The sequence below is a fragment of the Prionailurus bengalensis genome, chromosome A1, assembly GCF_016509475.1.
Source record: "Prionailurus bengalensis isolate Pbe53 chromosome A1, Fcat_Pben_1.1_paternal_pri, whole genome shotgun sequence".
In the NCBI taxonomy this organism is placed as follows: Eukaryota; Metazoa; Chordata; class Mammalia; order Carnivora; family Felidae; genus Prionailurus; species Prionailurus bengalensis.
In genome coordinates this window covers 123950509-123974848 of record NC_057343.1, presented here as the reverse complement: position 1 = coordinate 123974848, position 24340 = coordinate 123950509, and the positions used below count along the sequence as shown (strand labels likewise).

The window sequence follows — 24340 nt, the reverse complement described above, 5'->3', positions numbered from 1 at the left end:
TGGATGGCTAACTCCCACAAAATGAACTGATATTTTAAAGACTATAAGAAAAAAATGTGCCCTGTAATTATTCGGAGAGCATGCATTAGGGAGAAAGTCTGCTGCAGATACTCACGCGTTCTCAGCACACAGCATACATTTGTTGCTGTATGTTTTCCCATCAGTGCCACAAACAGCTGCATAATCCAGAGTACAGATAAAACCCCCATTTCTTTCTCCTTTTCTGAAATCATCGCAATTCAACTGCAAGAGACATTATCAAGGAACATCAAAATACAAGAGATAAAATATTCCTTAGGTACATAAATGAGTTAATATTTTAAACCCACAACAATATAACTACACTGGAGAACAAAACAGGTTTAGGAGACTATAGTACACTAAAAAAGTCATGGATAATAAAACACGGTCCAAGAACAGAGATACAATTAGATTTCAGGAGAAAGAATTTCTATGTGATTTCAGTAGGGCAAGTCAGGCACCTCTGTGAAATTTAGTTTCCTGTTTGTCTGTCAAATCCTGCCTGTCTTCTCTACAGAGTAGTAATGAGGCCCAGTAGATAATGGATATGAAAACTGTCTGTAACTATAGGCTGTAACAAAGTTTTTATCATTACAGATGAGGATAGTGATCAGAAGCCAGATTGCTGGGTTCATAATTCTAACTCTGCCACATACTGGCTTTGTGATTTGGGAGTTACTTAACCCCTCTGGGCTGTAGTGTTCTTACTTGCAAAACGTGTACAATATTACTAACTTCTTAGGATTACAAAGAGGTTTCAATGTATGAATACATGCCCAGCACTTAGAATAGTGCATGGCATTTCATAACCATTGACTGTTGTTGTTTTGTTGTTATTTTAAACATTTTCCCCACAGACAATCAGGCCAATAAGACTAAACAACCTTTTTTGGATGACGGAACAAATGCCCAAATCTCAGCTCTAGTGATATGACATGTACTTAGGGACACAGCTGTGCAGGGAGAGAGCAACAGCTTGAGGTGATACCTGGAGACCAGCGTTTGAATCTCAGACCTGCCACCCACTCACTTCACCTCTTTGAACCTCGCTTTCCTCCTTGCCTGACAAATGGAAATTCACACCCAGTCCATATTACAGATTTATGCTGGGGATCAAGTGAACACTTGAGAAACCCTATTTGGCAACACTATTGTGACATGAGTTAACTAAAGAAGACCTCAAGTTAACTTGCATTTAATTTCTATCTAAAAGAAAATAATAACACTAGGTATTTTTTCAGTTATCAGAGGGCAACATAAATTTTTGATGTTATTGTCATAACAAAAATATTTTAAATGTAAATGCGGAAAACTTACAATGTATAGACCTGTGACCTAGTATGTCACACAATACAAAGAATAAAAGTACAATGGATACAAATATATAATGAATTTGTGAACCAAAGGTGACATTGAGGACTTCAGAAAGACAATAAAAAAGGAAAAAGAATGTAGAATAGTAAAGAAAAGCTATGGGACATGCCCAACTATTCATGTCATATGTTTAGGAAGAAGTTAAAATAGAGGCAAAACAGGATAAGTAATGGCTCTATGTGTTATTTCACTTTTTCGGTTGTTCATTTGTTCATTTGCATTCTGATGAGAAGACAAAGACCATAAATACAATCATTTTAAATTATAATAAATGCTATGAAAAATGAACTGAACAATACCCACAATAGTGGCGATTTTAAATACACTGTCGAGAATGGTCTCTCTTTAAAGGTAACATTTGAGGTGAGATGGGATTAATGAGAAGGAGCCAGCCACTGAAGATCTGAGGGAAGACTATTTCAGGCATAGAGAAACTACAATTGCAAAGGATTTGTGATAGGAACTAGATCGTCCTGTTTAAGAGGCACCAAGAAGTGTGGCTGAAGTAGAAGGAAAAAGCAGGAGAGCTGCTGGCTTTCTCTCTAAGGTCATTTCTGGAGAAACGACAGAAGCATGGGTGATAGGGATTGATTTTATTAACTTGGGACAATCACTGTGATTCCCCTTCGCCAGCAAAAGCAAAGGCAGCATACTAGGTCACAGGTGTTGGCAGGGTGATGACAGGGCAGATCAAGAGCCCAGCTGTGAGGTGATGAGAACAGGTGCAGGTAGTTACTACTCCACTTCCTCCTCCCCCTCCAAACTCCAAGGGCTGGTAGATCACAACCTACAGAGAACACCTCTTCCTATTGCTAACAGATTCTGAGAGTGGACAGATGGATTTCTAACCTGTGGAGTAGGGAACAAACTGGAGGAGCAACACTGGTTCCAGAACATTCTGATCCGGGCTTCATCCCTTTTCCTATCCTTACACTCAACAGGAGAGGCAGAGCCTGAAGTGTGGCCTTAAACACCATCTCACTCACTGTAGCAGAAAAAGTAACTAAAGCTATCATGGAATCTTAAGAGTAAAAATATTTGTATACATGAGGAGCAAAACAAGGTAAAAGAAATATGGTAATGTGAGCAATATTCAGTATCAGTTGAAGCAGAATTATTGGAATGCATAGAAAAATAATTTATCAAGAGTGTAACTATGCTTTAGAGAGATAAAACATCTTCAACGTGAAACAGGAAAAAAGTTATAATGGGAAAAAACTGGAAGTTTTAGATATGGAAATATTTAAACGGCAATAAATAAAACAATATAAAGAATAAAAGAAGGATAGGTGCACATACCTAATGAATTTGTGAACCAGACAATCAGATCAAGAAACTCTTATAAAAGGCAATGATAAAGGAAAACAAAATTTAAAATAAAAAATTTAAAGAACATGGTGAATAGAATTAGAAGTCCCCCAAAGGAGGCAAACATATATAGACAATAATATTTGAAGAAATAGGGAACATTTCTAGAACTAATGAAAACTGAAAAAACAAGAGAAAGAGAAATAGACATCGCAAATCAAAAATAGCATCTGGTCAATAACAAATTGGGGGAGGTTTAGGGAATTTTAAGCAAACCAGACTAGCCTAACATATGTTAGGGGAGAAAATACAGATATTGACAATAAACAAAGATGTTAGCAATAGTGATAAATAATTATAAATATGGATATTTGGTTAAGGGTAGTCATAATAAGAACAAAAATAGATATGCGACCTTTAACTCATCATCACACAAAAGCTGGAAAGAAGAGACTACTTTTAAAATATGTTTTTATTAAAGTCTGGTAACTGAAACTATGAAACATTAGGAGAACCAAGTCCTAGAAAAACAGAAATAACAAACTGTAAATGGGCTAAACACACAAGTTAAAATATAATTTGTTATTGGGTTTTAAAAATTAGGATCAAATCAGGTATGGATGATAAGAGAAAAGTTAACATTAAAAAACACACAGATACTAAAACAACAGGATAAGAAAGGATACAAGGTAAAAATGAATAAGAGAGCAGATGCAGTAATATTAATACGAAAAATATAGAATTCAGTTCAAAATGCATCGTAAGTGGCAAAGAAGGACTCTATATAAAGTAAAAGAAAAAGCAGAACATGAAGACATAGTAATCACTGAGTATTCATTCAGTTAATTAAACAGGCTTTAACTATGTCAAACTACAACCATCAGAATGTGATAGAATTAGATAACCAGGGGGCGCCTGGGTGGCTCAGTTGGTTGAACATTCAACCCTTGATTTTGGCTCAGGTCATGATGTCACAGTTCATGAGATCACGCCCTGCGTCGGGCTCTGGGCTGAAAGCATGGAGCCTGCTTGGGATTTTCTTCCTCCCTCTCTCTGTCTCTCTTTGTCTCTCTTTCTCTCTCTCTCAAAAATAAACTAAAAAAAAAAAAAAAAAAAAAAAAAGAATTAGATAGGGGTGTCTGGGTGGCTCAGTCAAGTGACTTCAGCTCAGGTCATGATCTCACTGTTCATAGGTTTAAGCCCCACATTGGCCTCTGTGCTGACAGCTTGGAACCTGGAGCTTGGGTTCCAAGCTGGAACTTGCTTGGGTTTCTGTGTCTCCCTCTCTCTCTGCCCACCCCCCCCCCCCCGGCAGTCTCTCTCTCTTAAAAATAAATAAATATTTTAAAAAATTAAAAAAAAAAAGAATTAGATAAATCAGTAGCTGGAGTTACAGATTTTAGCATGCGCTTCTCAGAAATTGATAGATCAAGAGTAAAAAGTTAAGATGCTTAAGCCATTAGATTTTGATAGAAAACTACATCCATGACACAGAAAATAAACACTTTTTCCAAGACATAAGAAACATTTATAAAAGTTGAATACTTATTAGGTCACTAAAAAAGTGTTAGGAAATTCCAAAGGATCAATGTCATATGATCTATGTTCTCTGACCAAAAGTCAATAAAATCAAAGTTAATTTAAAATAGGCAAAAATCAAATAATCAAATCAATAATATAAAGAATGTATTACTGAATAACTTTGCAAGGGAGGAAAATTAAAGAATGTTTGGCAAAGAATGACAAATGGAAACACTTGAAGTACCAATCTTTAGATAATCATTAATATCTTTAAGTACCCTGGTCATAGAATTTTAAAAGTTAAAAAAAATTTTTTTTTTAATTTTTTTTTCAACGTTTATTTATTTTTGGGACAGAGAGAGACAGAGCATGAACGGGGGAGGGGCAGAGAGAGAGGGAGACACAGAATCGGAAACAGGCTCCAGGCTCTGAGCCATCAGCCCAGAGCCTGACGCGGGGCTCGAACTCCCGGACCGCGAGATCGTGACCTGGCTGAAGTCGGACGCTCAACCGACTGCGCCACCCAGGCGCCCCTAAAAGTTAAAAATTTTAAATGAGGTATTGTGCAATCCATTATAAGATGTGCAGGCGAACAAAATTAAAGAAACAAGAATGAGTGACACAGATAACATAAACAATAGAGAAGATAAACAAAAACAGCTGGTAAGATAGATTTCTAGTACAATTGATATGAGAAAGAGAAGATGGAAATAAAAAATACAAGCAATGACCATTGAAAATAACTGTGTAAATGTTGAGATATACATACAATAAAAGCATATTAGGAGTATTCATATGCTAAAACATCTGAAAACCAAAATGGAGATATGGCTTAAAAAAAAGTCTCCATTGTTTTATAAAAAAGAGTCTCCATTGTTTAATAAGAAAAGTTGAACATACCAAAAGCATTAATCCAACTGATATACTGGTCTGAGATAATCCCTCCCCAAAATGCCACAGTCCTAATAGCCTTAAAATCCATTTTTCTAAAGTTTCAAATTAAGAGGAAAACTTATATTGAATAATAATAATTTATGTTATTCCAAAAATTGAGAAAGCGTGTAAACTGAAAAACAATTACGGTTTTACTGAGGTTTTACTTAACATAAAATTCATGAATTTTAAGTGTATAATTCAATGATTTTGGGTTAATTTATGGAGTTTTACAACCATCACCATAACTCAGTTTTAGAATATGTCTGTCACCCCAAGGGGTTTCCACTATGACCACGAACAGTCAATCCCAGTTCCCAGCTCTAACCTTAGGCAACCACAGAATTTTCTGACTATAAATTTACCTTTCCTCTATACTTCTTATAAATGGAATCATAAATATGCAATTGTTTGACTCTGGCTTTCACTTTGCCTAATGTTTTTGAGGTTCATCCATATCATAACTTTCTTTTTATTTCAGAATAATATTTCATTCTATAAATGTAGCTCATTTTGTTCCATTACCAGTGGACTTTCAGACACTTAGATCATTTCTAGTTTCGGATTATTAAAAAGAATGCTGTTATGAACATTCACATGCATGGCATATGTATGGACATATGTTATCACATCAGTGGGGCAGATTCCTAGGACCAAACTTGCTAGGTCATATGGTCAATTGATGTTTCACCTAAGAAAGTGACCACCTCTTTTCTAGAGTAGTGGCATTTTTCGCCCCCCTTAGGGAACTAGAGGCAGATAGAGGGGAAGGTAGAGAGAATTTTAAATAGGCTCCACACTCAGCATGCAGCCCCACTTGGGGCTCGATCCCACGATCCTGAGATTATGACATGAGTCGAAATCAAGAGTCAGACGCTAAACCCACTGAGCCACCCAGGTGCCCCCAGTGTAGCTGCATTCTTGAGTACTCTTACCAGAAATCTGCAAGTGTTCCAGTTTCTCCACAACCTTAAAAACATTTTGGGTTTTTTTTTTTTTTGTCTTTATGATCATAGCCATTGTAGTGGGTGTGTAATGGCACCTCATTGTGGTTTTAATGTGCGTTTCCCTACATAATAGCAATGTAAAACATCTTTTTAAGTGTGCACTAGCCATTAAGATGTTTTTAGTGTAACAGCTCTTTTTAATTGAATTGTCTTCTTATGTCTGAGCTGTAAGCGGTCCTTATATATTGCAGATAGAAGTCTTTTACCCAATATATGAATATATGAAAATCAGAAATTTTCTCCCAGTCCATAGTTGCTTTTCTGTTGTTTCAAGGATTTCATTTGAAGCCCAAATGTTTGTATAGGCATACTTTGGAGACATGGCAGGTTTGGTTCCAGACCACCACCATAAAGCAAATACCGCAATAAGGCAAGTCAAATGAATTTTTTGGTTTCCCAGTACCTGCAAAAGTTATGCTTACACTATGCTAGTGTTTTAAGTGTGCAATAGCATTACGTCTAAAAAACACCATGTACATACCTTAATTAAAAGATAGGGGTTTTTTGGCTAAAAAATGCTAATCATCGTCTCAATTTTCAGTGAGTCTTCATCTTTTTGCTAGTTCAGAGTCTTGTCTCAGTATCAATGGCTGCTGATAATCAAGGTGGTGGTTGCTGAAAGCTGGTGTGGCTGTTGCAATTTCTTAAAATAAGACAACGAGGAAGTGTGCCATATCGATGAGCTCTTCCTGTCATGAATGATTTCTCTGTGACATGCAATGCCATTTGGACTTCTTTCAAAATTGGAGGCAGTCCTCTCAAACCCTGCCACTGCTTTATCAACTAAATTTATGAATATTCTAAGTCCTTTGTTGTCATTTCAACAATTCTCACAGCGTCTTCACCAGGAGTAGATTCCAGCTCAGATTACTTTCTTTGCTCATCCATGAGAAGTGACTCCTCATCCGTTCAAGTTTCATCACAAGATTGTAGAAATTTAGTCAGATCTCAGCCTCCACTTTTAATTCTAGTTCTCTTGCTCTTTCCATCCCATCTATAGTTGCTTCCTCTGCTGAAGTCTTAAACCCTTGAAAGTCGTCCATGGAGGTTCTCGACTCCTGTTAATATTGATACTGTATTTTGACCTCTTTCCATGAATCATGAATGTTCATGAATGTCAATTTCTACCAAAGAAAAAGCCTGCTACAGGATTTTGGTAGGGAAGATGTTGAATTTATAGATTACTTTTGGGAGAATTGTCATCTTGATAATAATTTATCGATTGTTCATCATTAGTATACAGAAATAAAATTGAATTTGCATTATTTATTTGCATGCTGAAATCTTGCTAAACTCATTTATTAGTTCTAGTTTATTTTCTTTTTGGATTTTCTATATATAGTATCATGTTCCTACAATGAAAAAAATTGGTTTTTTTCCCAAGCAGAATGTCTTTAATTAACTAAAACATTTTGCTTATTAAATTGGCTATACCCTCCAGTTCAATGTTGAATAGAAGTGGTGTGTTGAATAAGAGCGGTAAGAACAACCATCTTTGCTTTCTTCTCAATCTCTTTGGCTTCTAATCATTAAGTATGATTTTAGTTATAGGTTTATCATAGATGTCCTTTATCAGCTGAGAAACTTTTGTCTATTGGTAGGTGTGTGTGTGTGTGTGTGTGTGTGTGTGTGTGTATGTGTGTGTGTGTGAAAGAGAGCGTGTTTATCTTGAATGAGTGTGGAATTTTGTTAAATGCCTTTCTGCATCTATTAAAATAATCGTGTAGTTTTGCCTTTATCAATGTGGTGTAATAGATTTTCTGTTGTTAAACCAATCTTGCATTCCTAGAGTAATTCCTACTTGGTCATGGTTTTATCTTTTTTATGTTGTGGATTCTGTTTGCTAATATTTTGTTAAACATTTTTCCATGTACGTTTATAAGTAATATTTGCCAGTAGTTTTTCTGTAGTTGTGTTATCTTCCTTTGTTTTTAAAAAAATTTTTAATAATGTTTATTATTTATTTTTGATAGACTGGAGGAGCGGCAGAGAGAGAGGAAGACACAGACTCTGAATCAGGATCCATGATCTGAGCTGTCAGCACAGAATCTGATGCAGGGCTCGAACCCTACAAACTGAGATATGACCTGAGCTCAAGTTGGATGCTTAACCGACTGAGCCACCCACATGCTCCACTTCTTTGGATTTTGTATCAAAATAATACTGGCTGGTGTTACTTCTCCTACTTCCTGAATGAGTCTATAAAATATTGATACTGTTTCTTCTTTCATTATTTGCTGGGGATCACCACTAAAGTCTGAACTTTTCTTTGATTTAATCACGGATTCAATTTTTTTGCTTGCTATACATGTATTTTGATGTTCTAATTTTGGGGTCAGTTTTTAATAATTCATTTATTTCTAGGATTTTTTCCATTTCATGTCAGTTGCCTGCTTTTTTGTGGCACAAATTTATTCATAATACTCTACTATAATTCTTATAATTTCTCCAGGGCATATATTGATATCCCAAATTGCATTCCTGATTTTGGTAAGTATTGTCTTCTCTCTCTCTCTCTCTCTCTCTCTCTCTCTCTTTAGGTCAATTTATTTAAAGATTTGTCTCAAGGAACCAATATTTGGTTTATTAATTTTCCTATTGTTTTAATAAAGTTTTGTATTTTATAGATTTCTGCTTTAGTCTTTATTATATCCTTCCTTCTGCTTGGTTGAGATTTAGCTTGCTCTTCTTTTTCTAAGCTTCTTAATGTGGAAGTTAAGATGATTAACTTGTGAACTTTCTTCTCTGATTTATGCATTTAGAGCTCTATAGAATGCTTTAGCTAAATGCCTAAGTTTCGAATTGCTATGTTTTTAAAAATTTTATTCAATTCAAATTGTGTTCTAGTATCTGTCAGGAGTGTTTCTTTTATCCATCAATTTTTTAGGAGTATGTTGCTTAACATGCAAATATTTGGGAATTTCCAGAATTTCTTTCTCTTGATGATTTTGTATTCAATTCTATTTTTCAGAAAACATACTTTGTATGATTTTAATTCTTTTAAATGTATTGAGATATGGGCTCCTAGGTGGCTCAGTTGGTAGAACACCCAACTCTTGATCTCTGCTCAGGTCATGATCCCAGGGTTGTGGGATCAGCCCTGCATTGGGCTCTGCGCTGAGCATGAAGCTTGCTTAAGATTCTCTCTCTCTCCCTCTCCTCCTTCTCCCCGACTTACACTCTCTCTCACTCTCTCTCAAAAAAATAATAGATTTATTGAGATAGATATCTTATAGAATGTTCCATTGTTTCTTAAAAAGAATGTACCTCCTGCAATCATTGGGGAAATACTCCCTATATTTCAGTTAGTTCATAGTGTTATTCAAGTATTCTATATCTTTGATGGTATTTTCTCTAGTTGGCTCTTTCAACTTTTAAAAGTAGAGTATTAAAATTTCTGACCATTATTGTTGAATTGTCTCTTTCTTTACTTATAGCATATTTAGTTTCACACATTTCGAGCTTCTGTGAGTAAGAGCAGTTATAATGGTTATATCTCCTGATGTATTAATACTTTTAAAATTATAAAATGTCCTGGGGTACCTAGGTGGCTCAGTTGGTTGAGTGTCTGACTTCAGCTTAGGTCATGATCTCACAGTTCGTGAATGTGAGCCTTGCATCGGGCTCGCTGTTTTCAGCACAGAGCCTGCAGAACCCACTTTGGATCCTCTGTCACCCTTTCTCTCTCTGCCTGCCCATGCTCTCTCTCTCAAAAATAAAAATAAAAACATTAAAAAAAAATTATAAAAGGTCCCTATTTGTCTCCAATAATATTTGACTTAATGTCTATTTTGTTAGATAGTAGTATAGCAAATCCTGCTCTTTAGTGTTATACTTGTCATGGTATCACTCTTCATTTCAGACTCCTGTGTCTGTAGATCTAAGGAGTATCTATTGGAGATAGTTATAGTAGCTTTTTGTTAATTAAACAACAGTCTCTGACTTTTGATCAGAATGTTTAAATCATTTACATTTAGTATAATTATTGATATACTTGTATTTATATTTGCTATGTTTCTGCTTGTTTTCAATATACTCTTACCCTTTTTACTTCTCTGTTCTTCCACTACTGCCTTCTTTTGGGTTAAATATTTCTAGTATGTCTTTTTAATACTTCTGTTGATTTTACATATTTATTATATATATCATTTTATTGCTGCTTATTCTAGTGATTATCATATTCACCCCAGTTTATCCCAATATATTACAGATTAATATTTAATTCTGGTAAAATATAGACATTTTGCCCCTTTATAGCTCCATTTCCTTTATTCCCCTTTGTACTATGGTTATCTTAAATATTTTATCTATACACCCAATAAAACAGCATTACAGTTAATGCTTTATAAAATACTATATTGTTAAAAGAAACTAGGTAAAAATAAGGGAAATATATTTATAAAGTAGTTCATTTTAACCCATGTGTTTACCATTTCTGGTTCTTTTCACTTCTTTCTATAAATCCAAGTTACCATCTGGAAGTCATTTCCTTTCATCTAAAAGACTACCCTATTATTACTTGTAAAACAGGTCTGAAGGCAATAAATTTTCTCCAATTTCACTTATTTGGAAATGTCTTTATTTGACTTAATTTTTATTGGTTAATTTTGGTGAATATAGATATGGATAAACATTTTTTTCCTTTCAGTACTTTGAGCATGTCATACAATTGTGTTCTGGCCTTCATTATTCTAGATGAGAAGCCAGTCATTAATTGAAACCATTATATACAATGTGTCATTTTTCTTTTTCCACTTAAAATTTTTTCTCCTGATTTCAGCATTTTAATCATGATAGGCCTAGGTGTTGATCTCTTTGTATTCATACTATTTGGGACTTGTTGCAATTACTGAATGTGAAGAGTAAGTTTTTAAAAATCAAACTTGATACATTTTAGGCCATTATTCCTTCATATAATTGTTCTGTTTATTTGATCTTTTTTATTTTTGGTATTTCTATTGCACATGTATTGACATGCTTACTACCTCAGGGACTCTTTGTATCCATTTTTAACCAATATTTTTTCTACTTCCATTGTTAATTTTTATTTATCTTTCTACAAGTTTACTAATTCTTATTTATGCAGCCTCAGAGCTTCTTTTGAGCCTCTCTACTGAGTTTTTTGTGTGTTATGCTATCAACTCCAGAATTTCTATTTGAGATATTTATCTTTGTCTATCTCCGTCTCTATCTCTATTTACTGAAAATGTGCATTTATTTATTCTTTGTTATTATACTTTCCTTTAATTATTTAAATAGTGTTTGAACTATTTAAACACTTTTAAAATAGCTGCTTCAAGCCTTTGTCTGCAAAATCTAACCCCCAGAGGCATTCAGATAGTTTCCATTGGCTTTTTTTCCCCCTGAGTAGGGGTCATACATTCCAGTTACTATTTTCATATTTCATAATTTTTGTTGATGGCTAGACATTTTGGATAATGATTTCACTATAAAGAATATTTTTGCTGTTGTGTTGCGTATTTGCATCTTCGGCTAGGCTAACTCTCTGATTTCTTGCTGTCCCACAATGTATAGTTGTTGATACATCTGCTAAAAAAATGTTTATAGTTTTTATTTTTTTAAGATTGGGTCTTTAGGTTTTTCTTTCCATATCTCTATAGGTTAGCAGATGGCCAATGATTAGACACAGTTTGTGCTCAAACATCTCAAGCTAGTAAGGCTTCCATCCCCTACAGATAGGCCTGTGTATATTGAGGAGGACATTCAAAGTTCAGAATACATTTACATCTACCTCGGCATTTGCTTTCCACTGGGATTTTTTCGTGTGTGTTTTCTAAGTGCTGTCCACAATATTATGGCCAACGAAGACTTAGTGAATTTCTTGGTCTTTCTTTACTCTCTGCTGCCTATGTATGAAGACCCAGCCAGAAATATGCTTGCCTCAACCATGTTACCACTTCAGGCCATTGTCTTTACTCTGGGTGAAGATCATGACATCTACTGAAAACACCTCTGGATATAATTGTTGCCCACTGCTCTAAATTACTTCAATAAGACAGTGCAGTTGCTGACCCTCATAGTCTGTCCAACTGGTGGACATTCTATACCAACCCAACAACAAGAGTGAAATGGGAGTTTCCTTAAGAAGAACATCACAGACTCCCATTGTTCTAAATCAAAGTTCAGCAGTTTTTCAAGCATAAATGCTTATCAGATTGACATAGGCTACTGGTCAATTTCCAGATGCTATGAGGGTTGTTTTGGTCAATTTTGTCTAGATTTATAGTTGGTTTTTGGGGAAAGGATTTGCTAACCTTGTTATTCAGCTATAGCCTTAAGTGCCACTTCTCAGGGTAATTTGATATTGATTTCAAAACCAGATAAGAATAATTAAAAAGAGAAAAGTATACACTCATTTTACTTAGGAAAATAGTTTCAAATTTTCTAAATAAAATACTAACTATAATTCAACAGTGTATGAAAAATATTAAAAATATATTAAGGTTAGTATGATTTACCCTAAGAAAACATGAATAGTTTAACATTAGCAAATTTATCAAGAAATTTATTACATTAATAGACTGAAAGAGGAAAGTTAGAAAATTATTTCAATAGTTGCAGAAAAGGCATTTGACAACGATCAAAACAGATTTAGAATATTAAGAACAGAAAGAAATTTTTCTAAACCTGCTATAGTTTATTTAAAAAACACCTACAGTAAACATACTTAGTGGAGAAACTTTAGATATATCCCTTTTAATATATGAAGAGAGGGCAATTTGATGTTCATTATCATCACTACTATTTAACTTTTGAATTCTAGATCCTGGCCAATGATACAAGAAAAGAAAAAGAAATAAAGGAGTGATGAAATGCAAAAGGAAGTTATGAAACACCTACTATCTCTTATTATGCAGATAATGTGATGAACTACCAAGAAAAAATGATAAAATTAATAGATAAACTATCAGAATTAACAGAAGATGCCATAAAGCTATTCAGTGTAAGATTAACCTGTAGAAATCAAAAGAATTTTTCTATACCAGCAATAACCAGAAAGAAATACCATAAATAAAATACCAATCAAAATAGCAATAAAATTACAAATTTTGTAGGTATTAGCAAAAATCATAAAAATCTCTGTGGAGAATATAGATTTCATGAAGTACACAGAAATTATTATGAAGTAATGATAAGGTATTCTGTGCTCTTGAGTTGGTCAAGTTACTACTATAAAAAGTCAATTTTAGGGGCATCTGGGTGGCTCAGTCGGTTAAGCGTCCAGCTTCTGCTCAGGTCATGATCTTGTGGTTTGTGAGTGCAAGCCCCACACCTGGCTCTGTGCTGACAGCTCAGAGCCTGGAGCCTGTTTCAGATTCTGTGTCTCCCTCTCTCTGCCCATCCCCCACTCACACTCTGTCTCTCTCTTAAAAATAAACATTTTAAAAAGTCAATTTACTCAAATTAATTTATAAATTCTTCGTATCCCTGATCACTTTGGGTTCCCAAACTCAAGTTAGATTTTTTCATAAATTGAATAAACTGTTTATTTGTAATATAGGGGGGAAATATAGGTCTATACATAGGTAAGTCAACCTTGAAAAAGATGAATTAAGAAAGGGGACCTGCCTTATTAGTTATTAAAGCAATGAACTCATCTAGGAACTCAGGAACACATACATACACACGTATGAACTTAATATCCTACACAGTTGGCAACCTAAATCATAAATAAATGAATCAATCAATTAAAAAATAAAGTCTCTACACAGACCAAATACATTAAAGATTATGAGGAATTAGATGAGGGTGGTAGAAATGAAAATGGTAAAAAGGAGTCATACTTGGGATATACTTTGGAGGCAACACCAATGACAGTTGTAGATGGACTGGATACTAGAGTTGGAAAGTGAAAAAATGACATACTAGTGAAGTAGAAATTGATGATGCAAGAGAGAAAGGATTTCTGTAGGAGGAAAATTCTTGAACTGGAAGAGCACCTTATTCTGAAAGTGAGTGTCAGGGTCGATTTTTGATGGGACGAATCTAAGCACAAAAAGTGGGTAGATTTTTCTCTCTTATAGTAGACAGAAAGTAACAACAAAAACAGTGTAATTACATGAACTGATTCAAACACAAATAAGTAAAAATCTAAACAGAAATTATCTGAAAGGCCCAGAGACAAATATGAACTACCTTAATTTATAAGTACCTTCCTCGGTGGGAAAAAAGTAACCATAAGAACTTAAGAGGTAAAAATTATAACTCAGGCATAAAATGATAACAGAAAGGTATAATGTCTTCAAATTCCAAAATTTTATTTCTTAAAAATCCTACTTGATTAAAATTCAGCAAATATATGCCTACATGTGAAAACATCTGACTAGCAATATTTAGAAATAGTTTTGTTAAAATTGGTATGTTTGTATAATTCATTTTTTGGTTTGTATTTCCTTGTATTTTATATTTTAAAACATCACTGATTAGTTTCTCATGAAGGAGAAAGATGGGGAAGAGAAGGTAGAGGAGAGTAGATCTTACTGAAGGAGCCTCTCTCTAAATGTGACCAGTAAGGGCAGAATTGGAACTTACCAGTAAACCTTTCTGATCTCCACAGACTTCACAGAGCACAGAAGCAGCTCGCTTTTGCTCAGATAAAGGATTTTCAGGGATTGACCAATTGAGTGGTGACTGTGTTATTGTTTTGGAAGTGAGATTGGTTGAGTTCAAGCAAAGAATTTGGTTGACTAGATTTACTGTGGAGGCTAAGATTCTCAGACAGACCTGAGTAACGTTGACAGGGAAAATTTTAGCTCGGTTAGCCCAGGGATGTTACAGCAATTTGGGTGTGCCTCCCCTGACTGATCATTTTAATTATGTGTCAGGGACAGGAGTGGAGGAGAAAGAAGATGTTGGAAAATAAGCTACAGAGGAGATCTATAGTGATATGAGTTGTCAGGATTCCTAGTGGTAACCCCAGCTTTGTCAATAACTTACTGTGACACAGTGTACCCTAGAAATTTCCCTTAATCTGGGTCTAGAATTCTTATTTTTTTGTAGAAATACAAAAATTGTGTATACATAAAAAAATAAAAAGTGAAATCATTGTGTGGTGGCTGGAAGCTGTATGGTTTCATTTTATTTGATTTTTTATCAAAAAAAATTTTTTTTTTACCACAGAGCACTTTTCTCAAACAAATATTAGCCTGTATTCCAATCTACAAAATAGATACAAACAAGCAACTTTAGTTGAGTTAGGGAAACTACAGGTATCAGAAAAAACATGAGTAGGAAATAAAAGAAGGAAAGAAAAAACAAAGAAAAGGAATCAGATGCCTGCTAACACATGTTAAACCTTGTACTTGGATTTTTAAACTTAGTTTCTCATTTGGTCCACATTCCATTTCACAGACGAAAAAACTGAGACGCAGAGACACATAAATTGTCCAAGTGACATAGACAATAAATAAGAGTTCTGAGATTTGAACTTAGTTCTAATAGTTCCATGAAGGCTCTTGGTGAAGCCGAGACAGGACAGGAGGAATGAGAAATGGCTATGGAAGGCAGACATCACACTCACTTACTCCACCTCTTAGCGTCTGTCAGTGCCCAAAATGTTTTCTGAGAGTTAGGTCATGGGTTGGGCATAGGGACAAGCTGTACCAGATAGTTAGCCCACCCCTGGACTAAGCCATGTTCCCTCCCTTCCTAAGTAGTTGGCTTCACAACAGGTATGACCTAGTAATTAGGAAATAAACAAATAGTTTTAAATAGTCAAACATAATCTTGAAAGTAAATATGACAAGTTGACTTCAAATAATCTCACCGTTTCTGGGGCAGCGGCCTGAGTGGCTCTTGTTAAATGCCTAGCCCTCTTCTGGGATTTTGCTTGTTTTTCCCTGGAAGAGAGCAAGGAAGAGCATAGCTTGCTTAGATATGTTTTCCCAATTTGGGGGATAATAGCATACATGTCAAACTTAATTTTAACTCTTACCCTGAGCTCAATCAGGTATATCGGAAGTGACGTACACGCAGAAATGAGCCAAGGTACCATAAATGTCTCCTCAGTACTGAAAAATATCTCAGATATGGTTCCACAGAAGGCAAGAATCTTTACCTTTAACTGCATAATGACTACTCCCCCACCCCTTTCAGTGCTTTCAACATCTAGGTGGTCACCAACTCTAAAAGCCATCTCTGCCATTGTTGGAATAGTCTCTTTGAAAGACCATGTTCACACTGAAGCAAAATCTGTTTGTTTCTGGTTCTACACTCTAAGGTCCCACAGAGAAAATTCAGAAATTTGAGGATAGCTTTTATGATTTGCATAGTTTCCTTTCTAGATTAAGAAACCGTGTTTATTCCGACATAATTTAAGTGATAAAAATAATAATTGAGTGAATGACTTCAAAGAGATAAACTGCCTTGTATGTCTCAAGGCATTCTACTTTTGTTTTAAATTATTTTTCAGTAAATGTACTAGGTTCATAGTTTCAGTCTCCTGTCAAGACAATCCTATGTAACAAGGAGGAAGCTTTGTAGTAACTAATACAACTGCTAGTTTACATTCAGGTTTCAAGAGAATAATTTGCCATAGGTCTCCCCCCATCCCCACCTAAATCTTGATCTTTTTCCTTCATCTTCCCACAGTTTCTTCACTAGCAGCAGCATGTGTGATCATGGCTTCATTATCCCAATATTATTGACTATGTCAAATTAAATCCCCTGAGATTTAATTAGCATTTAAAAAGCTAATTATAACGTAATTATCTTAAATGGATCAGCTTAGTGTTGGCTTAGTATCAGTGTTGAAGTTTTGATGGTGGTCAGAAATTAAAGATGACCTCCCTATTCAAAAACAAAATAGAACACTTTGATTTGAGGATTCTCTATTGATAACAAGCCTTCTTCCACCTTTGGGTGTCATCAAAGAGAAGGAAGTCAAGTTAAGAAGCATTACATAGATGTTGGTAAACTTTCAGGACACTCACCCTTTCTGAGCTGCCGGGATGTAGAAAATAAAATTAATTCTTTAGACCTTCTCATCCTAGTGTAATCCTAGGTGTCTACAGACACTGGCAGCTCACAGGGTCAGGGTGCAAGATGTGTCCTGCTTAAAGCCTTCTACTGTTTGGCTGCCATAAGGAGAGCTTGGCATCATTCCCAGGGTTGGGGGGCAGGGTGGTGGTGGTGGTGGCTTTTCTCAGTCCTGAGGGTACCACAGAGTCAGGGCTTAACACAACTAAGAATTCTTTTTTCCCAGAGTCAGGAAACTCAAATTGGAACTATATCCTCAAAAGACTATTAAGTGCTACATAAGGTATTAACCCTCTACCCTCTGGAATGTTTTAGAATACCATTTGAGCGATTTAAAAATCTTTCCAGGAGGCACCTGGGCAGCTGAGTCAGTTAAGGGTCCAACTCTTGATTTCAGCTCAGGTCATGATCTCGAGGTTACTGAGATCAAGCTCCATGCAGGGCTCTGTGCTAACAGTATGGAGCCTGATTGGGACTCTCTCTCCCTCTTTCTCTGCCCCTCTTCCATTCCCTAGCATTCTCTCTCTCTCTCTCTCTCTCTCTCTCTCTCTCTCTCTCTCTCTCAATAAATAAATAAATAAATAAATAAAAGTTAAAAAAAATCTTTCCAGGTAGGAGGTACTTATCCAACTTCTGCTAAGCATTTTTATTTAACCATTTAGATTTAGAAAAGTACATTTGATGGGATATAAAAAGAATACATTTACTATTTCAGAGAATAGCTGGTAACTCAAACACTCAAAAGAACGAGAACTTTTACTCACAGTATCATTTTGCATGTGGCACACCTGCTGATGAATGCTATTCCATCCGGGCTTTGAAAAAGTTGTTTATCTTGGGAACAAAATAATTTTCCATTTTTCATTAATGCCCGATATTCATGGCATGTTTCCTAAGGAAAAGATTTAAAGAACTGTGTTTACTGAAGCTCATAAAACCAAGGCTTTACCTTCTAAGAACTTCCTTGAGCAATATTATTTAATGACCACTACCTGCTTTCTATCGAAGCCAATCACTCAATTGACACAAATAACATGAATTCAAATAATGACTGGATTGTCCCTTGGGGATTGAAAATCCACTTAATAAGCATTCATCTAAAACAATGAGTAAAATGGAAAGACCTGACCTCATATTCCAGGGCTGTCATTCCCAAGCCCAATAGCCTTCTCAAATTAAGTTCTCAATGGCTAACTTACCCTATCTGTAAAAACAGGATATAATTTCATACGTTTCATATGTCTTGTGAACATTAAATATTATAAGTATGTGAAACATTCAAAGGTGCTTGATACATAGTAAATAATCAATAATCACATTCCTCTCCCCCTTTCCTCCTCCTTTATTATTATTGTTGCTATTATTACTATTATTGGAATATGATGCATATAAGATACCCAGCACACAGTAGGTCGATAATAATTGCTGTCAAAAGGAACATGAAAAGACTACTGAAAAGATTAATTCAATATATTTCATGGAAGGCTTTCTGTGTGTCACTATTTTCTAGGAACTTAAAATCAATGGTGCATTTGCACTATCTCATACAGTACTAATTTAATATGTCATACTTGCTATAAGTTTAGAAAATCCACTAGGTATTTTGAGCAAGCCTTTAGAATGTAAGTTCTCTGGGGTTTTTTTGTTTTGATTTTGCCAAAAAAAATACTGCCTCAACATGTTTACATAAGAAAAAAAATTAAACGATGCTTTTGTGTCCAACTCTGACAAATACAACCTCTTCAAAAGAAGTGATCATAGAATTCTGTCCAGCCTCCTATATCTTTATAATAATCATTCAATCAGTTAACAAAAAGTCATTACAATATTAATATACTTTGCTAAGTGCCATGTATATAGCTAGGTGCATGGATAGAGCAATGAGGCAGGAGCATCCTTGCCTGACTTGTGCTTACCATCTAATGGATACTAATGGATAATGATGTACTTCACCTAGCTTCTTTAACATGGGAGGCACTAGCAGAATAATTGGTAGCACTAGCAGAATAATTAATGGAGAAGAGGAATAAATAAATAATATCAGAGACAAGCCCTGGGAAATTTTGCTAATGGTGACCTACCAAAATACCTCAGAAAATGATTATCACCACCCAGTGATGTTATCTGAGTAGCACAGTAATAATTTCTGGCAACTGACTGATGACTGGGCTGCTTCAGCTCTGTGTAGTCTCTGATTCTATAGTATCTTTTTTTTTTAAGTTTATTTATTTATTTTGAGAGAGAGAGAGAGAGAGAGAGAGTGTGTGTGCATGAGCAGTGGAGGGGCAGAGGGAGAGGGAGACAGAACCCCAAGCAGGCTCTGTGAGCCTCACAAACTGTGAGATCATGACCTGAGCCGAAACCAAGAGTCTGACGCTTAACCAACTAAGCCACCCAGGAGCCTCTGATTCTACAGTATCTTATGCCAACATGGAAAGTTACTGCTTAGCTTGCCAGACATAACTGATTCTAAAAATGCAAAATTCTAGATGCAACTTTGTCATAGAGAGAAGAGCTTGGTATTTTTTGTGATAGAAACATATCCCTTGTGAGTTAAGATAGAACTCAATGCTGTTTTTCTGAGTTGTGAAATAATCCAATGGATTCTCTTGGCAAACAGAAAAAAGACCATAAAAATTAAAAGCAGGAGGTGGGTTTTTCCCTGGAAAAAACAGCCTTTGGCTTGTTTTCATTTTATTTTGTTTTGCTATTGTTGTTGTTCATGTCTTCTCCACATGTCTCAGAAAAACTAAAGCCCTCCAGGGCCAAGCTCTTTCCTTTACTGGCTCTGACATAGCTCATTGACTTCTACTGTCTCTCCTCCAACATCATAATACAATCCACCAGGAGTTGGCATCACCTCCATTCTGTGTTAGGGCACTAACAAGGTGCTTTTGACTATAATAACCCTTCTGTGATAACAAATTTAAATGTATGGTAAAGATCCTTGCAGATGACTACAGTTATTTTCTGTGCTGTCCCGGGTCATGTTTATAACATTCAACATGCTTTTCTGGAGCTGTCAAGAACTCAAGCTACTGAATTTGGAAAATAAAAATTCCAGGACCATAAGAAACATTAAGTCAATACTTCTCATTTCTGACAAAATATACAAAGATTGCTATCAGAAATATTTCCAGAGACATAATTATTTCTTTGTGTTCTTCTTGACTATGCCAACATAAAGGGTGGCTAAATTTATTTTTAAAAGAAATAGAGTTTGTACAAAGTCCCAGTTGCAAAATTGCCTGGATGGCTCAGTCGGTTAAGCGTCCGACTTCAGCTCAGGTCATGATCTCGCAGTTAGTGGGTTTGAGCCCTGCATCCAGCTCTGTGTTGACAGCTCAGAGCCTGGAGCCTGCTTCAGATTCTGTGTCTCCCTCTCTCTCTGCCCTTCCCTTGCTCATGCTCTGTCTGTCTCTCTCTCTCTCCTTCAAAAATAAAAACATTTAAAATTTTTTTAAAAAATAGAAATATCTATCAGAAATCACCACCCATTATCATAGAGTCTGAAAAAGCAAATTATGGCTTCATGCACAGTGATATTTATACAATACTCTTCTTTTTGCCAGTATAAAACATGCAAGTGAGCATGCTCTCTGACTCCTTCAAATCCAAGTTTTTTCTACTCTACTCTACTACCCTACTTATTCTATAGAGGTTTCTGAGCCTCTCCTCAGACAGCAAACTTAGATGACATAATAGAGACTATGGTGAAATTTTCTACCGGGGGTGCCTGGGTGGCTTAATCAGTTAAGTGTCTCATTCTTGATTTTGGCTCAGGTCATGACGTCACGGTTGGTGAGACAGAGCCCTGAGTCAGGCTTTGGACTTCAGATCTTTGTTTTAATGCTGTCTTTTTAGAGAAAACTTCTTGACTATCCTAAGAAGAACTGATACTACCTCCATCCCCAGAAATTCCTACCTTCCATCCTACTTCATTTTTCCTGTGACACTAATCATTATTTAATGTGCTATACATTTTATTAATTGACTCATTAACTTGTCTGTTTTTCTCCACTAAGATGCAAGTTCCACAAGGGCCGGGTTCCTGTCTGTTTCCTTACTTTCCAATATCTCCAACATCTCAAACAGGGTCTGACAAATGGTAGATGCTGAGTAAATATTAACTGAATGAAATACATACACTGACATACATATACAAATATATACTAGGTACAGACAACCCCTTTATACGCAATAATCACAAGAGCATTCACTTCAGCTTTCTATGTATGTTGTTACTTTTTCAGGTGTTAAACTGAACAATACTAATTCACTGGTATTTTTATGGAATTTTTTTAAAGTTTATTTATTTGGAGAGAGACAGAGAGAAGACGCGGGGGTGGGGGGCGGGGGGGGGGGGTGGCACGCAGAGAGACAATCGCAAGCAGGCTCTGTGCTGTGAACACAGACCTCAACCTGGGGCTCGAACTCACAAACTGTGAGATCATGACCTGAGCCGAAACCAGCAGTCAGAAGCTTACCAACTGAGCCACCCAGGTGCCCCTGTTTATGGAATTTTGAAGCACTCCTTTAGCATGGTAGATTGCCTCTTGCAGACATCCATCATCATGTGTACATTGATATGCGTGTCTGTGTGTGTGTGTGTGTGCGTCTGTATGATTCATGTCTTCCTTCATAAAGACTTGTTTCTGTTTTTAACAAAAGCTATTAGTACCTATCAGTATAATATGTCTGTATTATTAACGTGAAGGTGTTGGCCACAGATCATTTTTCTTTAGAGATCTTGGAATGGATTCAATGAACAGAAAAAGCAGGACTAACCTGATTTTCACCCTCACTGGCAGCATCTGGGACAAAAATATAGAAACCAAAGTTAAGGGAATGTAAACTATTCAATAAACAAACAATTCACTCAGTGCAGTGTCTTGCTTATTTTAATGGCAATATGTTATAAAACCACAAATTGTTTTTGAACACATTAAAATTTACGATGGCAAATAAAATGAAGGCACTGCACCAAGAAATCAGCACGTACACTCACAGAGGTCCAGTCACTCATAAAAGTCTAAATTACTTTGGAAAATAATACTCATATACTTTCTTACCCCCTCAAAATATCTGATTTCAAAAAGATCCTTTCACAGAAAAGTATGAGAAACTCTCTTAAAATTATAATGTAACAAATACCAAGTATATCACAGCAATTATAATTTAAAAGTATAGTGTAGCGTAAAGTTTATACCATATATACGCATAAAATTAAATTTTCTGAATTCTGGCAACTCTGCCTCCTTATTACAGCTACAAGAATTAGAGATCTGACAAAAATTAAGAATAATTAAAACCCCAGGCTATTAAACTCTCTCATTAACAGACTCCAGCGCCCCCCTTTTTTAATGTTTATTTTTTGAAAAAGAGTCAGAGGGCAAGCGGGGGAGGGGCAGAGAGAGAGGGAGACACAGAATCTGAAGCAGGATCCAGGCTCTGAGCTGTCAGCACAGAGCCAGGTGCGAGGCTTGAATCCACAGACAGCAAGATCATGCATGACCTGAGCCAAAGTAGGTTGCTTACCCAACTGAGACACCCAGGCGTCCCAACAGACTCCCTTTTGTACCTACACACTTATTTTAGGAAAGTGGCATCATTTATGTATAATAATCTCCAGACTCTTCATCTCTGAGATTTTCTTTTAAAAAATGCAAATGCTTCAGAGAAGATTGAGCCTAGGCAATTCATGTTTCCTTCAAATTCAAATAGCAAGTGCAAAAACTTACCTTTCACTTCTTATAAAAGTCTCTTACCCTTTAGGAGAGTGCTCTCAGTCCATTTAGGATTTGGTAATACAAAAATAAAATATACTAGAAGGCACTGCTACTTTAAAATAGGAATAGATGATTGAATTTGATTTTTAATTGTTTATATATAGTGTGTGTATATATATATATATATATATGAAATGTACATCTACATTTTAAATATCTACTACATACATAATTCCTATCAGTATGAATTGATGTAGTTGGTTACGGGAAGATGAAGAAGAATCTATTAGCTTTTCAGAAGTAATAAAGAATTAACAGAAGGATTTCTCATTGGTAAAAATTCAGATTATGTCAAACTACTTGCCATTTCTAAAGATAACAACATAGTTATTTATTAAGCCACATATGTAATCCTTCAAAACTCTGTCTGGCAAGATATTTCAAGATTATACATACACACATACATATATACATACAAACACACATTTCAGGAGTAGGGGGAGGGAGACAAGTCCCTGCCTAGGGCTTTACCATGTGTGGCAAGAGGCTTAGATTACATGCAAATTGCTCACCTTGTATAAGGCAAAGAGCCAGGGTCAGAAGCATTGGCACTGTGGCTATCTTCATGTTGAAGATGATGTAAGTTGGTTACAAGTCTGCTCCGTGCATTGCTCACCAGCTGGTGCTCTAAGACTGAACCCGTGGAGATGCAGCCTACTTTTTATATATACTGGCAAATACTGGTGACACCCACAACAACAAGCAACATTATAAAACCAGTTGTTCAAGGTTGTGCTAGACTTAATACACCACATCAATTTAGTTTCCATCCTTTAGCATCCTGTCAAGGGAGCAGATTTGAACCGATAATGTTTATTTCTACAGTTCTAATATGTTTTCATGATACCTCCCCCAAAAAGCGATAGATTGAATCCAAGAATGTCATTAAAGTTTAATACTCCACGGTTATTAGTATCTAAGAACTGAATTCTTCACCAAGACCAGACACATTACTTTTCAGACAAACATGTTTCTAACTGGGCTCCCTTCATAAGTGGGAGGGGAGGGAAAAAGACAGATGGATTACCCTACTAGTCAGAGACTTACAGATTCCCACATCTGGAGAAAGGTGCCTGTAGTGAGAGAAGCTGTTGCTTCCATCCACAGATGTTTTGAAGTGTCTCAATTCAGTGCCATGGACTCATGTACAAGTTAGAATTAACAACCCACAGAGCTAACCCAGCAAGATTCTAACACTGAGTACATGGGAAAGCTGAAATTCAGAAAAGGAACACTGACTTTCCCCAGAACACACAGTTTAGAAGGAAGACTCAAGGGTGGTACTTGAAGAAGACCACAAGTTCAACACTTTTTTCAACTTTTTTCATGGCTTCCATCACGCATTAGTAAAGGCAGAAACTGTGTGAAATCAAAGCTTGCACATAACTA

General features: G+C 35.8%; 1 protein-coding gene across 2 annotated transcripts in view; it reads right to left on the bottom strand.

Moving 5' to 3' along the window:
- SPINK5 (serine peptidase inhibitor Kazal type 5) overlaps positions 1-23618 on the bottom strand; it is a 75743-nt gene extending 52125 nt beyond the window's left edge. The window contains exons 1-5 of one of the 2 annotated variants that reach the window (XM_043590498.1): positions 23464-23618; positions 21951-21976; positions 17927-18054; positions 15952-16024; positions 116-243 (exon numbers count right to left, since the gene is read on the bottom strand). In XM_043590498.1, coding sequence (XP_043446433.1) covers positions 116-243; positions 15952-16024; positions 17927-18054; positions 21951-21976; positions 23464-23518 — 410 coding nt within the window. In that variant the 5' untranslated portion in view covers positions 23519-23618. The remainder of the gene's footprint in view (positions 1-115; positions 244-15951; positions 16025-17926; positions 18055-21950; positions 21977-23463) is intronic. The other variant, XM_043590500.1, reaches the window with a different exon arrangement.
- Between the last annotated feature and the right edge of the window lie 722 nt (positions 23619-24340).